Consider the following 18,272-nt stretch of genomic DNA (forward strand, 5'->3'; position numbering starts at 1 on the left):
AAAGTTAACATTTTCAAGTTCACAACACTCCTGCATTTATTTCTATCTGCTCACCTCTCCATCTGGACCCATAGCTGGAGTCTGACCCTCAGCATTCTCCAACTGCAAGACAAGAAAAGATGACTAAACCCAACAGAGATTACTGACTAAAGTCACCAGTTTAAAGACGCAGGCCATGTGTGCTGCAGTTCAGTTTATGAAACACTGAAAATGAGGCTTTCATGAATACTGGAGATGCAGACTGTTGATCCTTCTCCTCTTGTTGTCCATACCTTCTTCTTTCTCTTCTTCTTCTTCTTTTTCTCCTTGAGAGCCTGTGCTGCTTTGTGAGCTCTGACCAGCTCAGTGAGGTTGGCGACATACTCATCAGTTTGCTGTAACAGGTAGGCCAGACGCTTATCCTTCTTCTGGTCGATCAGTTTACGATAGCCCTCCTCATCTTCAGCCTGCAAGGACATCGAACACACACACACAGACACAGACACATGCATGTGTTAATGTAGGGTGCTGCAGGGTGTTTATACTATGTGTAATGAGCAAGCCATTTAACTGTGCCTGTGGGGTGTCTTATGTTTTCTTTTCTTACCATCAGCCTCCTCATCCTCTCTTTCTCGATGCGCTCATTCTCTTTCTTCTGCTCGCGCTCAGTGTTGGCGTGATAGGTGGCCACAGCTTTGGTCAGTTTCTGCATTTTGCCTGTGATGGAGCGATGGTACTCTTTGAAGTCTTTGGCGTGTTGCAGGATGCTGTTGAGGTACTCCTAGAATAAAAAAAACAAGTCTGAATCAAGCGGCAACCTCCGGTCTAAAATATGAGTCCAATGCGAAAGTGTTAAAAGCTGTAGTTCGTCGAGGATTCGCTTGAGGCTGGCTCCGGAAGTACCGGAAGTCACATACACATGAATGGGAAAAAGAAGATCTTTACAGCAGAAATATGTTTAACCTGGTACAAAAGATGAGTGTAGTCTGGATAGCTCATTTCTCGATGTGCTCTCACTGTGAGGGGGGTGAATTTTTTTCTAACGCGGCAATTTCAAAGATATTGAGATTACGAGTCTTCCAATGAGAGGCACAGCTGCCTGTGGGAACACTGAAGCTGTTTGCTAGGAGGCTCAAAATCCGCTTCTTTACATCACACTGGCTCGACAGAAGCAATATGGCTGCCGCCGCCAATTGGTCTCAAAACAGCTCTTCAGAAACAGATGGGTGACGTCACGAATACTATGTCCATATTTTATACAGTCTATGGTCTGAATAAAGGAGAGAAAGAGAATACAAGACACATTTCTTGCAGGTGATATTTCAACTGCGCTCTTCTTCTACCTGATGTTTCTGCCTGCGTTTGCGCTCTTGCTCGATCTTCTGCTGTTTCTCCAGTTTCTCTGTGATGCGAGCCTCTCGCAGAGACTGACGCTTGCTCCGCTTGTAGGCCTTGGCATCAAGGGCGGTTTCTAGAGCTGTGTCACGACGCATACACACCACCACCTCTTGACGCAGCTGTAGACAGACAGCACACAGAAAGAATCCAACCACTGACCCATCCTTTCATACGGCCACAACTCAAAACAGGCAAAAGTATAATATTGTGAAAGATAGAGGTAACTGTGAAAGTGATAAGCTTAATGATGTCTTGGCTACCTGTCGCTGGAAATTTAGCAGTCGCAGGGCTTTGAGCTCTATGGTAGCTTTGGTCCGTAGATCACCAGCCAGAGAGCCGGGCAGGTTCTCCAGTTCAGCAATGCGATGAGTGATACGAGCCTGTAACCTGAAAGAGATAACAAGTTTTTAAAGTTTTGATCACATATGGAATGAAATGAATGTTGAGAAAGAAAGTTCTTGAAAAAAGCCCAATTTAATATATAATATTTGGTAACCCGGATTTATAAGATAATTAAAGGTGCCCTGTTGTACCTGTACTCCCTCTCCTGCAGTATCTCCACTGGGTCTAGGCCGCATGGTTTCTGAATGGGAGTAATGCGGTTCTGCTTGGCATGGTAAGGCATCATGGGAGTAGGCTGTGCCGGCTGGCCGGGGGACTGGGTCTGTGGAGGCATTACTGGGGAAGCAGCAGGAGGAACTGATGGTGGGGCCGGAGAGGGGCGTCCAGTAGGCTGAGGGGGAATCAGCTTTTGGGGTGCGTTAGAGGGGGCTGCTGCATTCACCAAGGGGCCTGGAGAGGAGGGAAGTACAGGGATAAAAGATAGATTGATACCGTGCTAATGCTAGGGATGTTGTAGTCTTCAGTATACAGGAGGCTTCATAAGATCTTAAAGCAGCACCACACACCTTCAGGCCAGGATTTGGGAGGTCCATTTGGGTTTGGACCTTGCATCCCAGCTGGTGTACCTGATGGTCCTGGGGGAGGCATGTTTGGACCCATAATCCCTGAAGAAAAAGATAAGTAAAGATTCTCATGAGTCCAACTGTTCAGAAATAGCACAGGTCTTTAAATAAAAGAAATTTGTCTTATATAAAAAATCAGACTGTAGGATATACAGTGGGGCAAAAAAGTATTTAGTCAGCCACTGATTTTGCAAGTTCTCCCACTTAGAAAGATGAGAGAGGTCTGTAATTTTCATCAGAGGTACACTTCAACTATGAGAGACAAAATGAGAAAAAAAATCCAGGAAATCACATTGTAGGATTTTTAAAGAATTTATTTGTAAATTATGGTGGAAAATAAGTATTTGGTCCCCCCCCAAACAAGCAAGATTTCTGGCTCTCACAGACCTGTAACTTCTTCTTTAAGAAGCTCTTCTCTCCTCCACTCGTTACCTGTATTAATGGCACCTGTTTGAACTCGTTATCTGTATAAAAGACACCTGTCCACAGCCTCAAACAGTCAGACTCCAAACTCAACCATGGCCAAGACCAAAGAGCTGTCGAAGGACACCAGGAAGAAAATTGTGAACCTGCACCAGGCTGGGAAGAGTGAATCTACAATAGGCAAGCAGGTTGGTGTGAATAAATCAACTGTGGGAGCAATTGTAAGAAAGCTCATCCCGTGGGGTCAAAATGATCATGAGAACGGTGAGCAAAAATCCCAGAACTACACGGAGGGACCTGATGAATGACCTGCAGAGAGCTGGGACCAAAGTAACAAAGGCTACCATCAGTAACACACTACACCGAGAGGGACTCAAATCCTGCAGCGCCAGGCGTGTCCCCCTGCTTAAGCCAGTACATGTCCTGGCCCGTCTGAAGTTTGCCAGAGAGCATATGGATGATCCAGAAGAGGATTGGGAGAATATCATGTGGTCAGATGAAACCAAAATAGAACTTTTTGGTAAAAACTCAACTCGTCATGTCTGGAGGAAGAAGAATGCCGAGTTGCATCCCAAGAACACGATACCTACTGTGAAGCATGGGGGTGGAAACCTCATGCTTTGGGGCTGTTTTTCTGCAAAGGGGGCAGGACGACGGATCCCTGTTAAGAGAAGAATGAACGGGGCCATGTATCGTGAGATTTTAAGCCAAAACCTCCTTCCATCAGTGAGAGCATTGAAGATGGAACGTGGCTGGGTCTTCCAGCATGACAATGATCCCAAACACACCGCTCGGGCAACGAAGGAGTGGCTCCGTAAAAAGCATTTCAAGGTCCTGGAGTGGCCCAGCCAGTCTCCAGACCTCAACCCCATAGAAGATTTGTGGAGGGAGTTGAAAGTCTGTGTTGCCCAGCGACAGCCCCAAAACATCACTGCTCTAGAGGAGATCTGCATGGAGGAATGGGCCAAAATACCAGCTAGTGTGTGCAAACCTGGTGAAGACTTACAGGAAACGTTTGACCTCTGTCATTGCCAACAAAGGTTATGTTACAAAGTATTGAGTTGAACTTTTGTTATTGACCAAATACTTATTTTCCACCATAATTTACAAATAAATGCTTTGAAAATCCTACAATGTGATTTCCTGGATTTTTTTTCACATTTTGTCTCTCATAGTTGAAGTGTACCTCTGATGAAAATTACAGACCTCTCTCATATTTCTAAGTGGGAGAACTTGTTAAATCAGTGGCTGACTAAATACTTTTTTGCCCCACTGTAGCTTGGCAATTTAGATATTCACAATAAATGCCCACCATGAGCTCGACTGTAGCCTGAGCCCATTGGCCCAGGCCCTGACCCGGGTCCTGCTGGTCCACCACCCGGCCCGCCTCCACCTACAGGACCCAGGCTAGATATCGGCTGCTGCTGCATCCCAGGCATTGGCCTCTTCCCCTGGACAGCCATCTGGAGGTGGTCCGGCAGGGGCTGACCCCGCGCGAGCATCTTATAAGCCATGATCTGGGCTCTGAGTTGGTGGAGCTGATTCTGGTTAAAGGGAGTAGGGCCACCAGGGCCACCAGGAACTGTAGGGCCCCCTGATTCAAGCCCAGGTCCAAGACTGGGAACACTGGGGCCGAGATTGGGGCCAGGACTGGGGCCTGGGCCGGAGCTGCCTGGAGGGCCAGGCCGGTTATTTGGACCCAGAGTGTGTTGGTCTCCACTGGGACCATCTAAAGGTGCCGAGGCAGAGCTGGGACCACCAGAGGAGGAGGAAGAGGAGGAGGAAGGCATGAGGGGACCAGAGGGAGGGCCATTTGAAGGGACAGGGCTGGAGTGGTCAGATCCACCTAAAGGAGAGTGGTAACCTGGAAGAAGCAGACAGAAATACACACAATGATGCTGTAGGATTTCTGGCAGTCATTGGAGATTGCAAGGAGTTACTGCAACTGATAAAAAAGAACACTTAAAACACATAACCTTCTTAATACCACAAACTCTTGTCTCTGTGATTTGTGCTGTGTAGTTATTGGATGCAATAAACACCTCCATGGCATGTTAGTGAGCTTTAACAGTGCTGGATCCTGTCTTTAAACTAGGTAAGCTCAGTAGCTGCTGCCTGAAGCTCCACATTTACCACAAAGACATGAGAGTTGACTTCCCAAGATGTTGAGAGACTTCTTTAAACTTAAGTCTGAAGCATTTCATAATAAACTGAAGTGAAATTCTGACAATTCAAATCCCAAACTGTTACATCACAGAGCTAAGCCCATTAAATTAACTGTTTATTTTTACAAGTGTCCCTTTCCTCATATCAAGCTGCATGCTGAGGACAAAGAAAACAATCATTACTTGAAACATCAAATCACTTTTGCTTCAGCTAGCTGCCCTTGTTTGATGTTTTGATGTTAAAAGCAACACTCTAAAAAGTGTGAAAAGAATTGCTCTAAACTGATTTCATAAGTTGCAACAGCAGAGACACTCCCTATGAACCAGCCACCCCACATGATCACACCATTACAGATGTGTCATGCAAGTTCCCTTACACAATCCTGGAAAGGATGAAGTTGCCTACCCTGTGAGTGTTGGTCTAGAGGACTGGGTGGGGGGCCCATACCACTGTGCCCACCCTGCCTCATAGACATTCCCTTCATCTGACTGAAGCGGCTTTCCTCACTCAGGCTCTTCTCATGCATGCTCTCCATGGGCTGAGGGGGGTCAAATGGGGTTAAATGTGCCACTGTCGACAAATGATCAGCTTGTTGCAGCTTCAAACTGAAAATTCAGCTATGGAAAAACACATTAAACACCACATAAAATGTTGTCAGACAATGTATACAAATATGGCAGTTATGGTAGATGGCTGTGTCTGGTTCTGCTCAGGGTTTCTGCCTGTAAAAAGGACAAATTTCCCATGCTACTGTTGCCAGGTGCTTGCTCCTAGTGGATTTCTCTTGGGTCCCTCTGTATATTATAACAAAGAGTATTATTGGAAGTTTAGAGTTATACAAATAAACACTGAATGGTTGAGAGAACTGCTTGGTGAAAATTTGGTAGAGGAGTATGTGCTCTTCTCACTAGTATGGATATGCAGCTGCAGGTATTTCTGGGAATTTCTGTAGTATAATACTAATGTAAACTTCCAGAATACTGGAGTCATATAGGGAAATTACAATACGTTCCTGAACATAGAATAAATATTTTTTGAAGGATAACGGGAATATTATTTAGTAATTTATTCAGTAAATCTGACACGTAATCCCCCTTAGTCCAGTTTTAAGTTTTGCTGCTGAATTGATCTTTACACTGGTGCATGAAAGTCTAAAGATCACCCTCTTGTTATGTGAATGTGATGTTTAAAGTCCTTAATATGCATACATTAAACCAAATGCATTAAAACTATATGTCAACGTTACTGCTGCCTGACACTCACTATTTTGTTAAGGACTGAAAAAACTGTGTTGTTGTGTCTCAGTGGGAAGTTCATGTTTGCACATTCTTACTTTATGCAGAGCATGCATGCTGTCCTGGCCATAACCAGAAGGTCCAGGCTGTGAGTGTCCAGAAGGGGGAGGGCCAGGACTGGGGCCCATCATGCTGTGGGAGGAGCCTGGAGAGGGCCCAGGGCTGGGGCCAAGCATGGCCCCAGGAGAGGGACCAGGACCAGGTGAAGGACCTGGACGAGGTGTGCCTCCCATGGGGGGATCTGGCGTGGACATCACCCTGGATCACCTGCTCTTGCCTGAGCAGCAGGGACCTGATGGAGAGAAGGTGGGAGGATATGACAGAAGAGGAATAGATATTTGAAAAGTCAGACATTGGCAATGCAATATGCAAAGGTGACAAGTGTTGATAAAATTTATTCAGGGGTTGGATGTGACAATACTTAAAAAAAAAAGAAAGAAAATAAAAAAATTGACACTGCACATCTGCCTCTAACTTCGCTACTCTGATCAATTAATGTGTGCGCATAATCTTTGCAGGATTGGGGTGAATTCTGTCCAACGCCCCCAGATGAAGATTCCTCGTGCTGCAGCAAATAACCAGTTCGGTGCATATGCAATAAGAGCTGCCGGGTCTACCACTGCACTTGCATGGGGAAATACAGTAAATTATGCACATGAGCCCATGCTACTGAGAATTTGCCCTGTCAGACCATGAAAGGGTGTCTCGTTAAACATAAAAAAAGGGGAATGGCGGACTGTGCTTGTGAGACTGACCTACCCGCATCAACAGGACAGGCGGTTCTGCATGGACATCTACGCTCCCGAGTTTGTATTTGAGGGAGATTAAAGAATGCGCAGCAGTTGTCGCAATTAGTCTACTCACCCTCTTTGAAATCAGCCTTCAAGCGTTGATTTGTTTCACCGACGTGGCTCGAGCGCCCCCTCCACCGTTTCTATGACCGAATGTCTAGTCACGGCTGTCCGGCAGCGCGCATGCGTGCGCAGCGACAGCAGGGCCCGAGTCACAATATGCATCAGGGAATAATTTTACATTTTTAAGTATTTAAGATCATCATTTACTGGTAAAACAGTTTTGTCATTAAAATTAATAAATAAATGAACCAAGAACATGTTTTATCACACATACTTGAAGATTAAAACACGTAATCTTCAAATAATGTCCTCAATTATTCTAGCTTTTGATCTACAACTAGTTCTATTCAATATTGTCGTGTATTGACAGTTGTATATTCAGCTGTTACATGGTCATGTTCTTGGCCATGAGTACTCGGGATTTTTGTAGTGGTTTTTTCAATTTGACTAGTTTTGGTATAAAGAGATTATAAAAGAACAAGCTAGAATAATTTAAGTTTTTTGGAAGACCTTTTTTAAAATGTATTTTAACATGTAAAGTTTTCTCTGAATCCCAACACAATAAAGCCTCTATATAGTTTTGCATTCAACAAAGAAAAAGTCCTGTTGGAGTTTGCTGGATGTGGTGATGTCTTGAAGGTACATTATTTTCTACAAAGCCTGTCTAGAGAATTTAGCAAATTGTAACTTAGGAAAAGGCGGAAGTGAGAAATATAAGTCCAAAGCCTTCATTCTTTTCTATTCTTTTCAATTTAGGTTAAGCCATTTGATGCCAAAATATATATTTGGATTGCTCGGCTATGAAGGTTGCCACTCTTGATTTGTTGTGTTTTATAATCAGTAAAAAAATGAAATGTGATGAAACCATGGAACTGACCGATAAGAGTATCATCTACAGCCTTTAAGTTTAATCTGCTGAAACATTTGACATCCCTCCATTGAACACAGTATAAAGATATTTCTTACAGGGGATGACCTGCAAAACAAAGGTGGGTTACAGACTCATCTGAGACAATGACATTTTAAGATTTAACATTAAAAACCAAAGAGACCGAAGCTTTTTAAAAACTAGACTTTAAAAGAGCTAGGTACACGTTAAATGTGATTCCAGTGTTGTGAAGTTTAATCAGGACAAAAAAACAGTAGTAGTGCAACTTGCAGAAGTAGCATTCATGTAAAAAAAAAAAGGGACAAGAAAACACGATATTGCAAGAGGCTTTAAGATGCAAACAAAACACCATTCAAGTTCAGCCGATCTCGATAACTGAACAATTTTCCCAAGTAAAGCTCTCAACCTGAACTTATGAGCAGAGACTGTTCTGAGTTTTACTTTGGGTTTTAAATGTATCCTGATTATTTAACCTGCATCATTTGACAAGCCGCATTTTATAAACATCCGTCTTCAATCAAAGGTAATTTATTTTCTCCCTTAACATTGCAGCTGACATAGCCCTTTATGAGAACTATAACAGCAGATTTCTGTAAGTGTTTTATTCTTAATGATCAGAGAAAAAGACAGCCAAAGCATGTGGGGAAATTAAGACTCCAGTCAGTTGTGCGAAATTTGGGTCAGATTGCAACATAACAATATATATTCATCTTTTTAAGATTAAACTTGGAAGAATTTGAAACCTCTGTGTAAGTGCAACATACTCCTAAATACAGCAGAATACTCAGTGAAGACTAAACAAATAAGCTACATCACACTGACTCTCTCACACACAAAAACACATCCATAAATCTGATAAATACATACATAAAGAACGAAAAATAAACAGGAGATTTACAGCAGGTGGTCTATAATACAGGTCAAGAACAATATCAGGCTCCCTCCTCTACCACCAGTAAATTAACTAAAGGTACAGTGTGCAGAAAAGGGAGTATTTAGCCAAATCTAGTCATCAGATTCTAGATTGAAACACTTTCTTGCTTACCCCTCTTATTGATGAACCAACGGTGGCCTTCAAAGACAAAAAGCTCCAGTGATGCATGATAAAGGCCAAATTATTACCAACAAAAATGTCTATCAGTACAAATTATTTTGCGCACAACAACCCCTTCTGTCTCCCGACCGGTGATTTTGGATGGACACTCACTTCATACAAAATGTGTATGTTCCTAGTTTGCCCGCTCTGTGCTTTTGTAGAAACACGGCGGTGCAAGTTGGTAGCCTGCTTCTCTGTAGATATAAAAAACTCATTCCAAGTCAACATAAACAAAATCATTTTTATATGAGGGTGATTAAACACTAATTCAGACATACTTATGAATATCATATTGCATTTCTACCAAGTTTGTTTTGTTAAATGCTGCTAAATCCTACACACTGCACCTTTAAATATTTTAAAGACCACACATCACCTTCAGTGCATCAAGTTTCTTCCAGAACAAAGAAACAGTAATAAGAGTGTATTTAAGTACTTTGAAGCACTTCAGTTTACTCAAACAAACTCAACTTTGAGGCTTTTCAGGGGTCTGATCAAGTGAATCAAAAATCATTCTATTATCCGTTCCAAAATAATGCTTTTGCCCAGTAAAAAAAACTCCAGCCAACACCCACTAATGCCTGTTAGCTTATAATACCCGTCCACACTAAGGTGAAGACAGAGTCCACCAGTTTTCATTTCCATTGAAGGCGATAAAGCACAAATGTGTTGCCTTGCAGCTGCACCATCCTTCCCTTTGAAAGGAAAAGAAATGTCCTCTTCTGCCCCCTACAGATGAGAGCTGAGAGAGCATCCTTACAGGAAGACAAACTCATCACTGTTTCTTCTGTTGTTACTCCTGCCATGTTTTCCCCCTGGCGGCAGAATGTGGGCTGGAGGTCCGCTGTGATAGCTGCTGTGACCCTCAAGTCCATAATCCTGACTCTGGCCCTCCACGAAGGTGAAGATTGGGTACTTTTCTTTTGTCGAGGACAGGGCCTGATGGAAAGAAGCTAAACTTGTCAAGATAAATAGTGCAAAAACACTACACAGGATATGCCAAGTACACAGACAACAGCAATAAACTACTGTCAACAGAGAGCATGATTATTAAATCAAGGTGATCTGGTTCAAATACATTTTCTGAGAGCCAAAATAAAGCCAGAGTTCAATTATCAATTTTATTACAAAGTTTAAATTACTTTGCAAGTCAGCTGACGTCTTAAGATTTTTGTCTTGTTTTCAACTCCACAAATTCAAGAGCTTTTTGTAAAGAATTCAGAATTCACATTTTTGAAGTCTGTCTGACAAACTAGAAAAATAGTCATTTATCTATTAGTCTGAGCCAGGGGTTTTACAGGGATATTTTGTTTGTATATTTGTGTACTATTAAATTGTACTCTGCCTGCTTGGGAAAGAAACATTTTCTTTAAATCCTGTACTGACCCCTGTCCTAGGACTTCAATCTGACTGTCCTTTGATAAGCAGAATCACAAGGCTCTGCAGAGACCAGATAGTTTGAGAGAAGGAGGGGAATTTACCTCTTATCCATGAAATACAATGTTCTTGCTTTAGGACAGTAAAATGAAATGATATGAGCAGCTCAGAGGGATGGAGAGAGGCTACATCACTGCACTGAGTATAAGGAAAGCCTAAAAGGATCACGAAGATACAAACTTTAGGGTGTGCAGCATTTTTAAGTATATCTCTTTAGAGCCCTCAATACGTTTTGGCAGCACTACGCCAGTTACATTTTTATAAACACTGTAATCATTTTGTTTTCTTTCATTTTTCCTCTTTAAAACCAACTACTTAAGACGTGTAACTAAACAAATATACAGCCCTTGTACCTGGCTTCTTTTTTTTTGTTTGGATTTGCCACATAAGCTGCAGCTGAGGGAAAGTAACTTACTATAAAATGAAATAATTCTCTAAAAACAGAATCTCAAGCTTGATCCTGTTTTTTAAACTCTTTAAAAAGGTGTGTTTTTGGGAGTGTTTATTAAATAGGATAGCTGAAGAGAGACAGGAAATGTGGCAAGTAGAGTGTGGGGGAAGACATGCAGCAAATGGTCAAGCCCGGGACTCAAACTAGGGACTACTGCAACGAGGACTACAGCCTCTGTATATGGGGCGCTTTCTCAAACTGCTAGGCCAACAGCGCCCCACTCGTGGTTAGCCCAAATATGTTTCTCAACATGAGATAAGATATTTCCTCCATCACTTACTTTTTGGAAACTTTAAATCCTTTATTTGATGAGAAGGTTGTAAAATAACCCACCTCACTGACAGCAGAACAGAGGGACTCAAAGTCTTTCTTGTTCTTGGCATAAAAGCCGATGGTGCAGCTGGGATCCATGCGGTTGAAGGGCATCTTTTTGGGAGAGCTACAGTGGAATGACTAGAGAGAAACACAGAGATCAATAAAAGCTCCTGATGGAACATGTTGCCTTAAACCCTCTCCACAGCAAAAAAAAAACCTGTTGAGTATAAAAGCCACATGGTACAAGAATAAAGAACATAAAAAGAAAAGGCAGACTGCAGAGAGACACACAGAAGCAGAGGAACCAACCTCCAATGAGAAGTTGACTTGTGAGACATCGACCACAGGCTGGCAGTAGTGAGGGTCCAGATACAGCAGCTGCTCGTCTGACAGACAGGAGGAAGGAATCAGAAAAACACAGAGAATCAAAACAGAGAGCAGTGTATAAACCTGAGAACTGCCAGACATAAACAGCTCAGTCATATATCTGCTGTTTCTATATTCTGCTAACTGTTGACCACAGCAGCAGCTGCCATGTTTGAGGGCGGCATTAATGCCTGGTGCCATAATCTGCAACTTCCCCAAAAATCATTAGAAACTAGCACACAAAAAAAGTCTACTGGAAGTGGAAGACCCAAAATAACATTTGTTTTTCTGCAGAATTGATTGATTTCCAATCTTATTTTCCCTCCTCCTACTGAATGTCACCATGACTAGTAATCATATTTCCAGTAATAAGATATCAATGATTACCAAGAATTTTTTTTTCAGAAAACAGTTATTTTCTGGTTCACAGGGTCTGAGCTCTCTGAGCAGTTGTTACATTGCAAAGTTGTTTTGTTTGTTTCAAGAAGAACAATAATCTTATTTACATTTTAACAGGCTTGTCTACACTCCTCACATGACCGACCTGTTAGGAGTTTTGCTACTGTTATAACTGTACAGAAGGAATTGTTCCAGCACAAAAGATAATGGAGAATGAAGTCAGACATGCCTGGTCACAAAATGCCCTCTGGATGTGATAATCTTTATAGTTATTGCAAATTGTCATTTGGGGGGGGGGGGGGGGGGGGGGGGTCATGCTCATAAACACTGTAGTTACTCTGAACACTGAAAGTAATCCAGTAAAAACAAAGATTCTGTAAGGTTTAAACTGCTATTTCATGCACAAATAAATCTTTCAGCCACTTTTATACTATTAAAGATTTAAACTTTCTTTAACCCTTCAACAGGCCTTAGTTCTGTTTTTTAACATTACTGTATGAAGAACAGAGAAACACATTCCTGATCATGCCCATTTTTTTCTTCAGTCATGAGACAAACCGGAGCAGTAACACGAGAAGGAGGAAGAGGTTTTGACCATTCTTCACTCACCTTCCCTCTCTAACACCAAACATTGGGAGAATAGCTACTTTTAGTCACAGCTCTTGCTTGCTGTACCCAATGAATGCTGGTTCATTGTTTTGACTGAAGATGATGTTATTCATAGTTTTTAAAACACGGGGGTCTTCAAGAGGTGAATATGGAAAAAAAAAATAGAGAAATGAAACTGTTGGTTTCATTTCTAAGGGAGCCTAAACAAATACTGTGAATTTCAGAGTGAGATAATGAGCTTATAGTTATAGAGAGCATTAGGCTGGAACGGTCTTATTAGATGTTTTTTTTATTTCTGTTCAGAAATTTCACCATCTAGGCTTTCCAGATGCTGGAGGAACCGCGATTCAAAGAAAGAAAATCACTGCCACTTGTTTTGGGTTTGTCTTTAAGTATTCATTTTCTGGTGTAAGAATTACAAATTTATCTCAAATGTATTTTACTTTTTATTGGGACAAACTTAGTTGGAATCTTGCATCAATCTCTGAGTGCTGAAAATAAACACATTTGGAATATTGGCACAGGTGACATTTTCTTTGAGGCTTGAGAAAATAAAAAATGGGAAACCACAAGATTCTCCTCTCCAGTTTTTATACATTCTATGTAATTTATAAACTCCTGCTGTGAGCACACAGACATGAGGCACCTTTTCTTTGTTTGAATGGAAAAACATCACATGCTTTAACTTGTTCAGTTCAGTTTAATATCTACACTGTAAAAGAAAAGATGGATCCCTCTGAAAATTGTCCTAACTAATGACTGTAAAAGTTATTCAGTGTGATTCCAGATACAGTTATAAACAAGAAGAGGCTGGTCTTTACCTTGAAAGCCCATGAAGTAAAGTGAATGCTTTGGTTTTCCTCCAATTATTCCAATACAGCACTCCAGCTTTAGGATGTTCTGAGAATGACAGCAAAGCTATTCAGTATTATGCTCAGAGATTTGGGAGAAAATTCAAGTGAGGCAGCAAATCTTTAGGAAGCATTGTTCTCATATTTTCAGACCTTCACACATTCAATGTAGGACGGATTAATGGCCTCCCCTCCCAGCCGTACAGGCACCAGTATGATGACAGACTTCCAGGCTTGGTTGGACAAATCCGGGGGAGTCTGGTTTAGCGACAGGTCACATAGACGCACCACATCCTCTTTGTACACTGCATTGCACAGAAACAGGAGAGGGGAAGCACTTTAAAGCACATGTATGCAAACTTCTTCAGGTGAGATATTTCTAAGGAAGTGGACACATTGTTACCTCATAAAAAGAGAAATGATTAACTTGTACTCCGTGTGTTAACAGAGCTCTCACCTGTACAATCTTGAGCCACGTAAACTGCCAGGTTGTGGACAGCAGACGTTTTGGCTACTGCTTTCCTGATACAAATATATTCATAACTGTCATCAATGTTTAGGTGAGGCAGCAACCGAAATCACAAAAAAAACATCCTGCTTATAGAAACAAAACCTCCACTACTACTCTTACCGTATGATGTGAGCCACTATAGAGGGGCCGTACCAGTCACCAGCCTTCTTCCCTGAACTTTTGCCAATTTCCACTAGCTGGTGAACCCCAAAAGGTGCTGGGGGCTGATCCCCAAACCAGGTGAGCAGTTTGTGGTGGATGGGCTCTGCCTGCCTGTCCCTCACAGACTCAGACCTCTTTTTCTGGCTGCATTTGGGCCCCTGATCATTTGTCGAGGATTTCTCAGGGGTGTTGGATCCTCGAGGAGAGCCAAAGGAGGGGATGGGAACTCCTCCAGCCCGAGCTGGGGAACGAGGTCTGAACATCTCAAAGTCCACATCGGTTAGCTGCTGAGCATCTGGCCAAACCCAATCTACAAAATACAAAGATAGAAGACAGTAGTGAAGTAAATGCTGTATATGGTTTACATTATTTTAACATGATCACAGAATTTCACTGACTCACTTTTCAGAATTATTTGGCATAAAGGAGGAGGGATCTTTGGCCTCTCCTCAGTACGTGTGTGAGTGTGACTTGTTATCTCGGTCTATAGCTCACTAAACAATCAGGTCTGGAGTGTTTTCTTCACCTTTATTAAATTGGATCATTAATGGTAATGTTATTTTGTTATATAACCTCCTTCAACTCAAACAAGAACATGTGGGTGAAACTAAGTAAAAAACAACTTGTGCTGGAGGTTAGCACAGGAGTTTAAAAAGAAGCAAGGAGGCTAGATTGAGTCTTGATGGACTTTTCAAGTACTTTGAACACCTTAATGTTCCAAAAATCAAATAGGAGGGCAAATCTGTTTAAACATCCCAAGACAAACTTGCTTACATCTTTGTGATAAAATTCCCTCATCTTTTAAAACTGCAGATTAATGTCAAAAAGACAAACCTCTCGGCATCAAATGAACCAGGAGTCCCTGTGCCAGCAGCATCTGCCCACTGCGCAGCATACAGCCCCAGCCACAGTCTGTGGTCCACGTGGAGCCCTCCAGCTGAGGGAACTCCCTCCTGTAAGTCAGCCAGATCCTGGACACAAACGCCAGTCCAAACCGCTCCACCTCATCTGAGAGGAGGACAGCAGATCGAGGAACCGAAAAAGAAAAAAGTGCATGTCAATGAAATTAAAGTGAAGGAGAAAATGTTTTTTCTGGTCTTCTAGTGATGTAAACCCTACCAGCCTTCACATGAAAACAGTTAAACCTCTGTGGTTAACCAAAACAGACATCAATGCAGCACCTTGGGTCTGCACCTCTCATCAAACGAAGAAATACTGCAACAACTAGCAGGACATATTTTTTTATTATAAAAAGATTAAACTGAAGGTTAAAATTATGGATTTGGAGCTTACCTTCACTGTTGAGCAGGTATGAATGTCCCAGGACAGTAACAGGCGATGTTTTATTGAAGGAGGTTTTAGACTTTACAGTCCATCCTACAGGAGTAGACAGGGGGGGACAAAATTATACATAATGTCCATAATGATAAACACATGCACTTAGAAAAGGAAGACAAACTCATACTTAAAGACAATATTACAAACCATATTTGACATTGTTCCATGCTGACATCAGTTTGGCTTTCAGTTTGTCCATCTCATCAGGCTCTCCGCTTGCTTCTCTGCTCGGATCTTGTGTCTGTGATGGCTGAAGACCGAAGCTGCCCTGCCGTTCCAAGGGCTGCTGCCGCCGGCTCTCCCCCAGCTCATCCTGCATCACTCCCCCTACGTACTGTGCTGCACTGGGGGAAACCGAGTTCATGTCTCTGAGTCCTCAGAGCTGCACTTTGGTGATCCTCATTGCAACACAGAACTGAAGAGAAATGTAGACAAGAAAATCAGAGGATGAGGTAAATGATTGACTTTTGACGATAGTTTACATTCTTTCCCTGAAAAAGTTCATCTTGTTAAACTTCAGATTTTCTTAATGTTAAATATTTGTACTTTTACCTAACACAAGCGATGAGCTTTGCCTCTCCACATAAATATCATAACATTCCTACGTTTACCCCTTTTATCAAACACAGTGCATGTCTGTCAATCCGTAAAGTGAGATATTACTCTTCCTTATGTTTCATACTCTGTCTCTCTGTTAAATGTTTATGTAACTTATCTGGATCGAGGATCTGCTGTAAAGAGGAAAATTTGTGATTCTGATAATCACTGTCTTTTCCTGACTAGCTTTGGTAAAATGGTTCCTCTAAAGTGTAAATGAGATAGTGACAAAACAAGTGAAAGGACGATGTTATATATTAACTTGTTCAGAACTTCACATTCTGGTTTCCTGGCTGTGTGCTTTTAGAGGAGAAAACTTAGGTGTACTGTACTCCGACCAGTTGTACTTAGCATCTAAGTCAATTAATCATGAATGAAACTTAAAACTAGCAGTTTAAATTGAAAATCTCCGTCTCTAAAACAATTTTAAGTCTAACAATATCAGTCAGGGTGTTCAGCTTATTCAAACTACAGTAGTTCTACCTTCATGAGTCTCATTTTTGAGGGTTCTATCCACATGGTTGCATCTATTGAAAGACACTGTATACAACTTTTTAGCTAAATGAAAGTAATTCAATGTTTGGAAACTTGGATTAGATCATCTTTAAAATCTGAGATTTAAGTTGCAAGAATACAGTAATTGAAACATGGCATCTTTTGTTCTGATTTCAAACTATTATCTGATATCAGTAAGGCTAACTGGTTTAAAGTTCAACAAGAGATTTTCCTGTAAATGCAACCATTTTTAACACACTTGTAGTAATTACCTCCAGCTCCAGTAGAAAACCCCTGAAAAGGCTAAGTGTTAGTTTTTTTTTTGGATGGATTATTTATCAAACTGCATTTCTTAGGCTATGAAAGAAGTTTCATGCTATTAAAATCACGTGGTTATATTGCACTGCAACGAGAATAACCAGCCTTCAAGCCAAAGGCAGGTGCTCACTTCCTTAAAAGTACAAACAAACAAACAAAACACTGACAGTGTAAACTTGAGTCATGTGTTGTCAACTACTTATTTCACAATGCACAAAACACAAAAGAAAGTACATATGGCTTTCCCAAGCCGCCCTGAAACTGATGAGTTGTAGTTTCACCAGAAAACAGAAGCACGGCGTGGAGTCACAGATTACAATAAAGGGAATATTTCTGTGAAGAAAAAACCATCATGTGATCAGCATTTGACAACCACCATGTCAGCCTTTCTCAGCGTCTGTGAAAGTCATCTGATTATGGTGGCTGTCATTATTCATCATTGTAGATCTAGCTGTTGGAAAACTAGTGCAATTATTCACTACAGGAGAGAGATAGATCTGTCACGACACAAGTGCTGGTTTTTATGTCGCAGGACCAAGAATTAGTCATCGGGCTTTATGACAAACACCCTCTCTGGAAATTTCCATACATGAGTATTTTTTGACGTCTATACAATCTAATACAGCAGAAATGTTTTATCTGCTTACATGGCATCAAAGCCTGATAATCAAGTGACCGCTGTACCCGTGCTCCTCCTTCAAACAGAGCAAATATAAAATGATTAAAACCAGCTTATAACAACATACCTGCTGTCAAAGGCGGTTAGTTTGGTCTATACCTTGAAGTAGGTTGAATCATTTCAGCAGTGTTCTCTCTCCTCGCACTCGGACTGCAGTCGCCGATAATTCAGTGTATTAGCGTGCTAAAGCTAGCTAACTTCAGCATTACAAAAAGCTAGCCCCCCGGCGTTAGCTTACTAGCATTCGAACTGGACTGATCAAAGATCTCCCATAGAAAAAGTCTGTCAGTGCGATACGAGCCCCCGAAGTCCACAAACGAGCTTCTTTGTAAACGCTTTAAAGGAGACAATCGAGTATGTAGCCACCGGCTGTGAAACACTCCTGTCCGAACGCCACTTTAGCATCTCTGTTTGACACTAGAGGGCATTTACTTCCTGTTGTCCTTCCCTGACGCTCCCCATTGGTTGAAATGATCACTGTGAGGAATCCGATTGGACAGTGCTCTAATTATAAATGTTGTAGTGCTACTATTGGTTAAAAAGTTATGTAATCTGTAACCAAGGCTACTAATTACGGAAGAGGATTAGGGCCACTGAAAAAAATAAAAATAAATAAAGGTCCAATTTTAAAATTATTATTTCTTTTATTATTCTGAGAAAAAAACTCAGAATTCTGAGA

At 41.6% G+C, this 18,272-nt stretch overlaps 2 protein-coding genes across 5 annotated transcripts in view; both read right to left on the bottom strand.

Annotated features, from left to right (window-relative positions):
• The window catches only part of LOC117816378 (transcription activator BRG1), a 30,357-nt gene extending 23,171 nt beyond the window's left edge, over positions 1-7,186 (bottom strand). Inside the window, exons 1-11 of one of the 3 annotated variants that reach the window (XM_034688604.1) lie at positions 7,091-7,186; positions 6,265-6,518; positions 5,337-5,469; positions 4,078-4,629; positions 2,286-2,384; positions 1,911-2,169; positions 1,638-1,764; positions 1,323-1,496; positions 587-760; positions 273-446; positions 55-102 (exon numbers count right to left, since the gene is read on the bottom strand). In XM_034688604.1, coding sequence (XP_034544495.1) covers positions 55-102; positions 273-446; positions 587-760; positions 1,323-1,496; positions 1,638-1,764; positions 1,911-2,169; positions 2,286-2,384; positions 4,078-4,629; positions 5,337-5,469; positions 6,265-6,480 — 1,956 coding nt within the window. In that variant the 5' untranslated portion in view covers positions 6,481-6,518; positions 7,091-7,186. Of the gene's footprint in view, positions 1-54; positions 103-272; positions 447-586; positions 761-1,322; positions 1,497-1,637; positions 1,765-1,910; positions 2,170-2,285; positions 2,385-4,077; positions 4,630-5,336; positions 5,470-6,264; positions 6,519-6,985 lie in introns of all 3 variants that reach the window. The other 2 variants (XM_034688605.1, XM_034688603.1) reach the window with 2 other exon arrangements.
• Positions 7,187-7,966: 780 nt separating this feature from the next.
• Positions 7,967-18,144, bottom strand: atg4da (autophagy related 4D, cysteine peptidase a). 2 transcript variants are annotated; one of them, XM_034687822.1, is made up of 11 exons: positions 17,661-18,144; positions 15,652-15,919; positions 15,460-15,543; positions 15,001-15,174; positions 14,125-14,476; positions 13,951-14,015; positions 13,647-13,798; positions 13,464-13,542; positions 11,578-11,654; positions 11,287-11,406; positions 7,967-10,004 (listed from the first exon to the last, which is right to left on the bottom strand). In XM_034687822.1, exons 2-11 carry the CDS (start codon positions 15,866-15,868, stop codon positions 9,822-9,824), a joined length of 1,503 nt encoding a protein of 500 aa, XP_034543713.1. In that variant the 5' UTR covers positions 15,869-15,919; positions 17,661-18,144; the 3' UTR covers positions 7,967-9,821. The 2 variants fall into 2 exon arrangements, with proteins under 2 accessions (XP_034543713.1, XP_034543714.1); XM_034687823.1 differs by having other exon boundaries at positions 17,693-18,042.
• Between the last annotated feature and the right edge of the window lie 128 nt (positions 18,145-18,272).

This window comes from Notolabrus celidotus, chromosome 7 (assembly GCF_009762535.1).
Source record: "Notolabrus celidotus isolate fNotCel1 chromosome 7, fNotCel1.pri, whole genome shotgun sequence".
Classification (NCBI taxonomy): Eukaryota; Metazoa; Chordata; class Actinopteri; order Labriformes; family Labridae; genus Notolabrus; species Notolabrus celidotus.

Coding starts and splice junctions, on each gene's coding strand:
- atg4da (XM_034687822.1), bottom strand. CDS start 15,868: ATGAACTCGGTTTCCCCCAGTGCAGCACAGTACGTAGGGGGAGTGATG. Junction 14,016..14,124: donor ATAGTGGCTCACATCATACG/GTAAGAGTAGTA, acceptor TATTTGTATCAG/GAAAGCAGTAGCCAAAACGT. Junction 13,799..13,950: donor CGTGGCTCAAGATTGTACAG/GTGAGAGCTCTG, acceptor TGTGCAATGCAG/TGTACAAAGAGGATGTGGTG.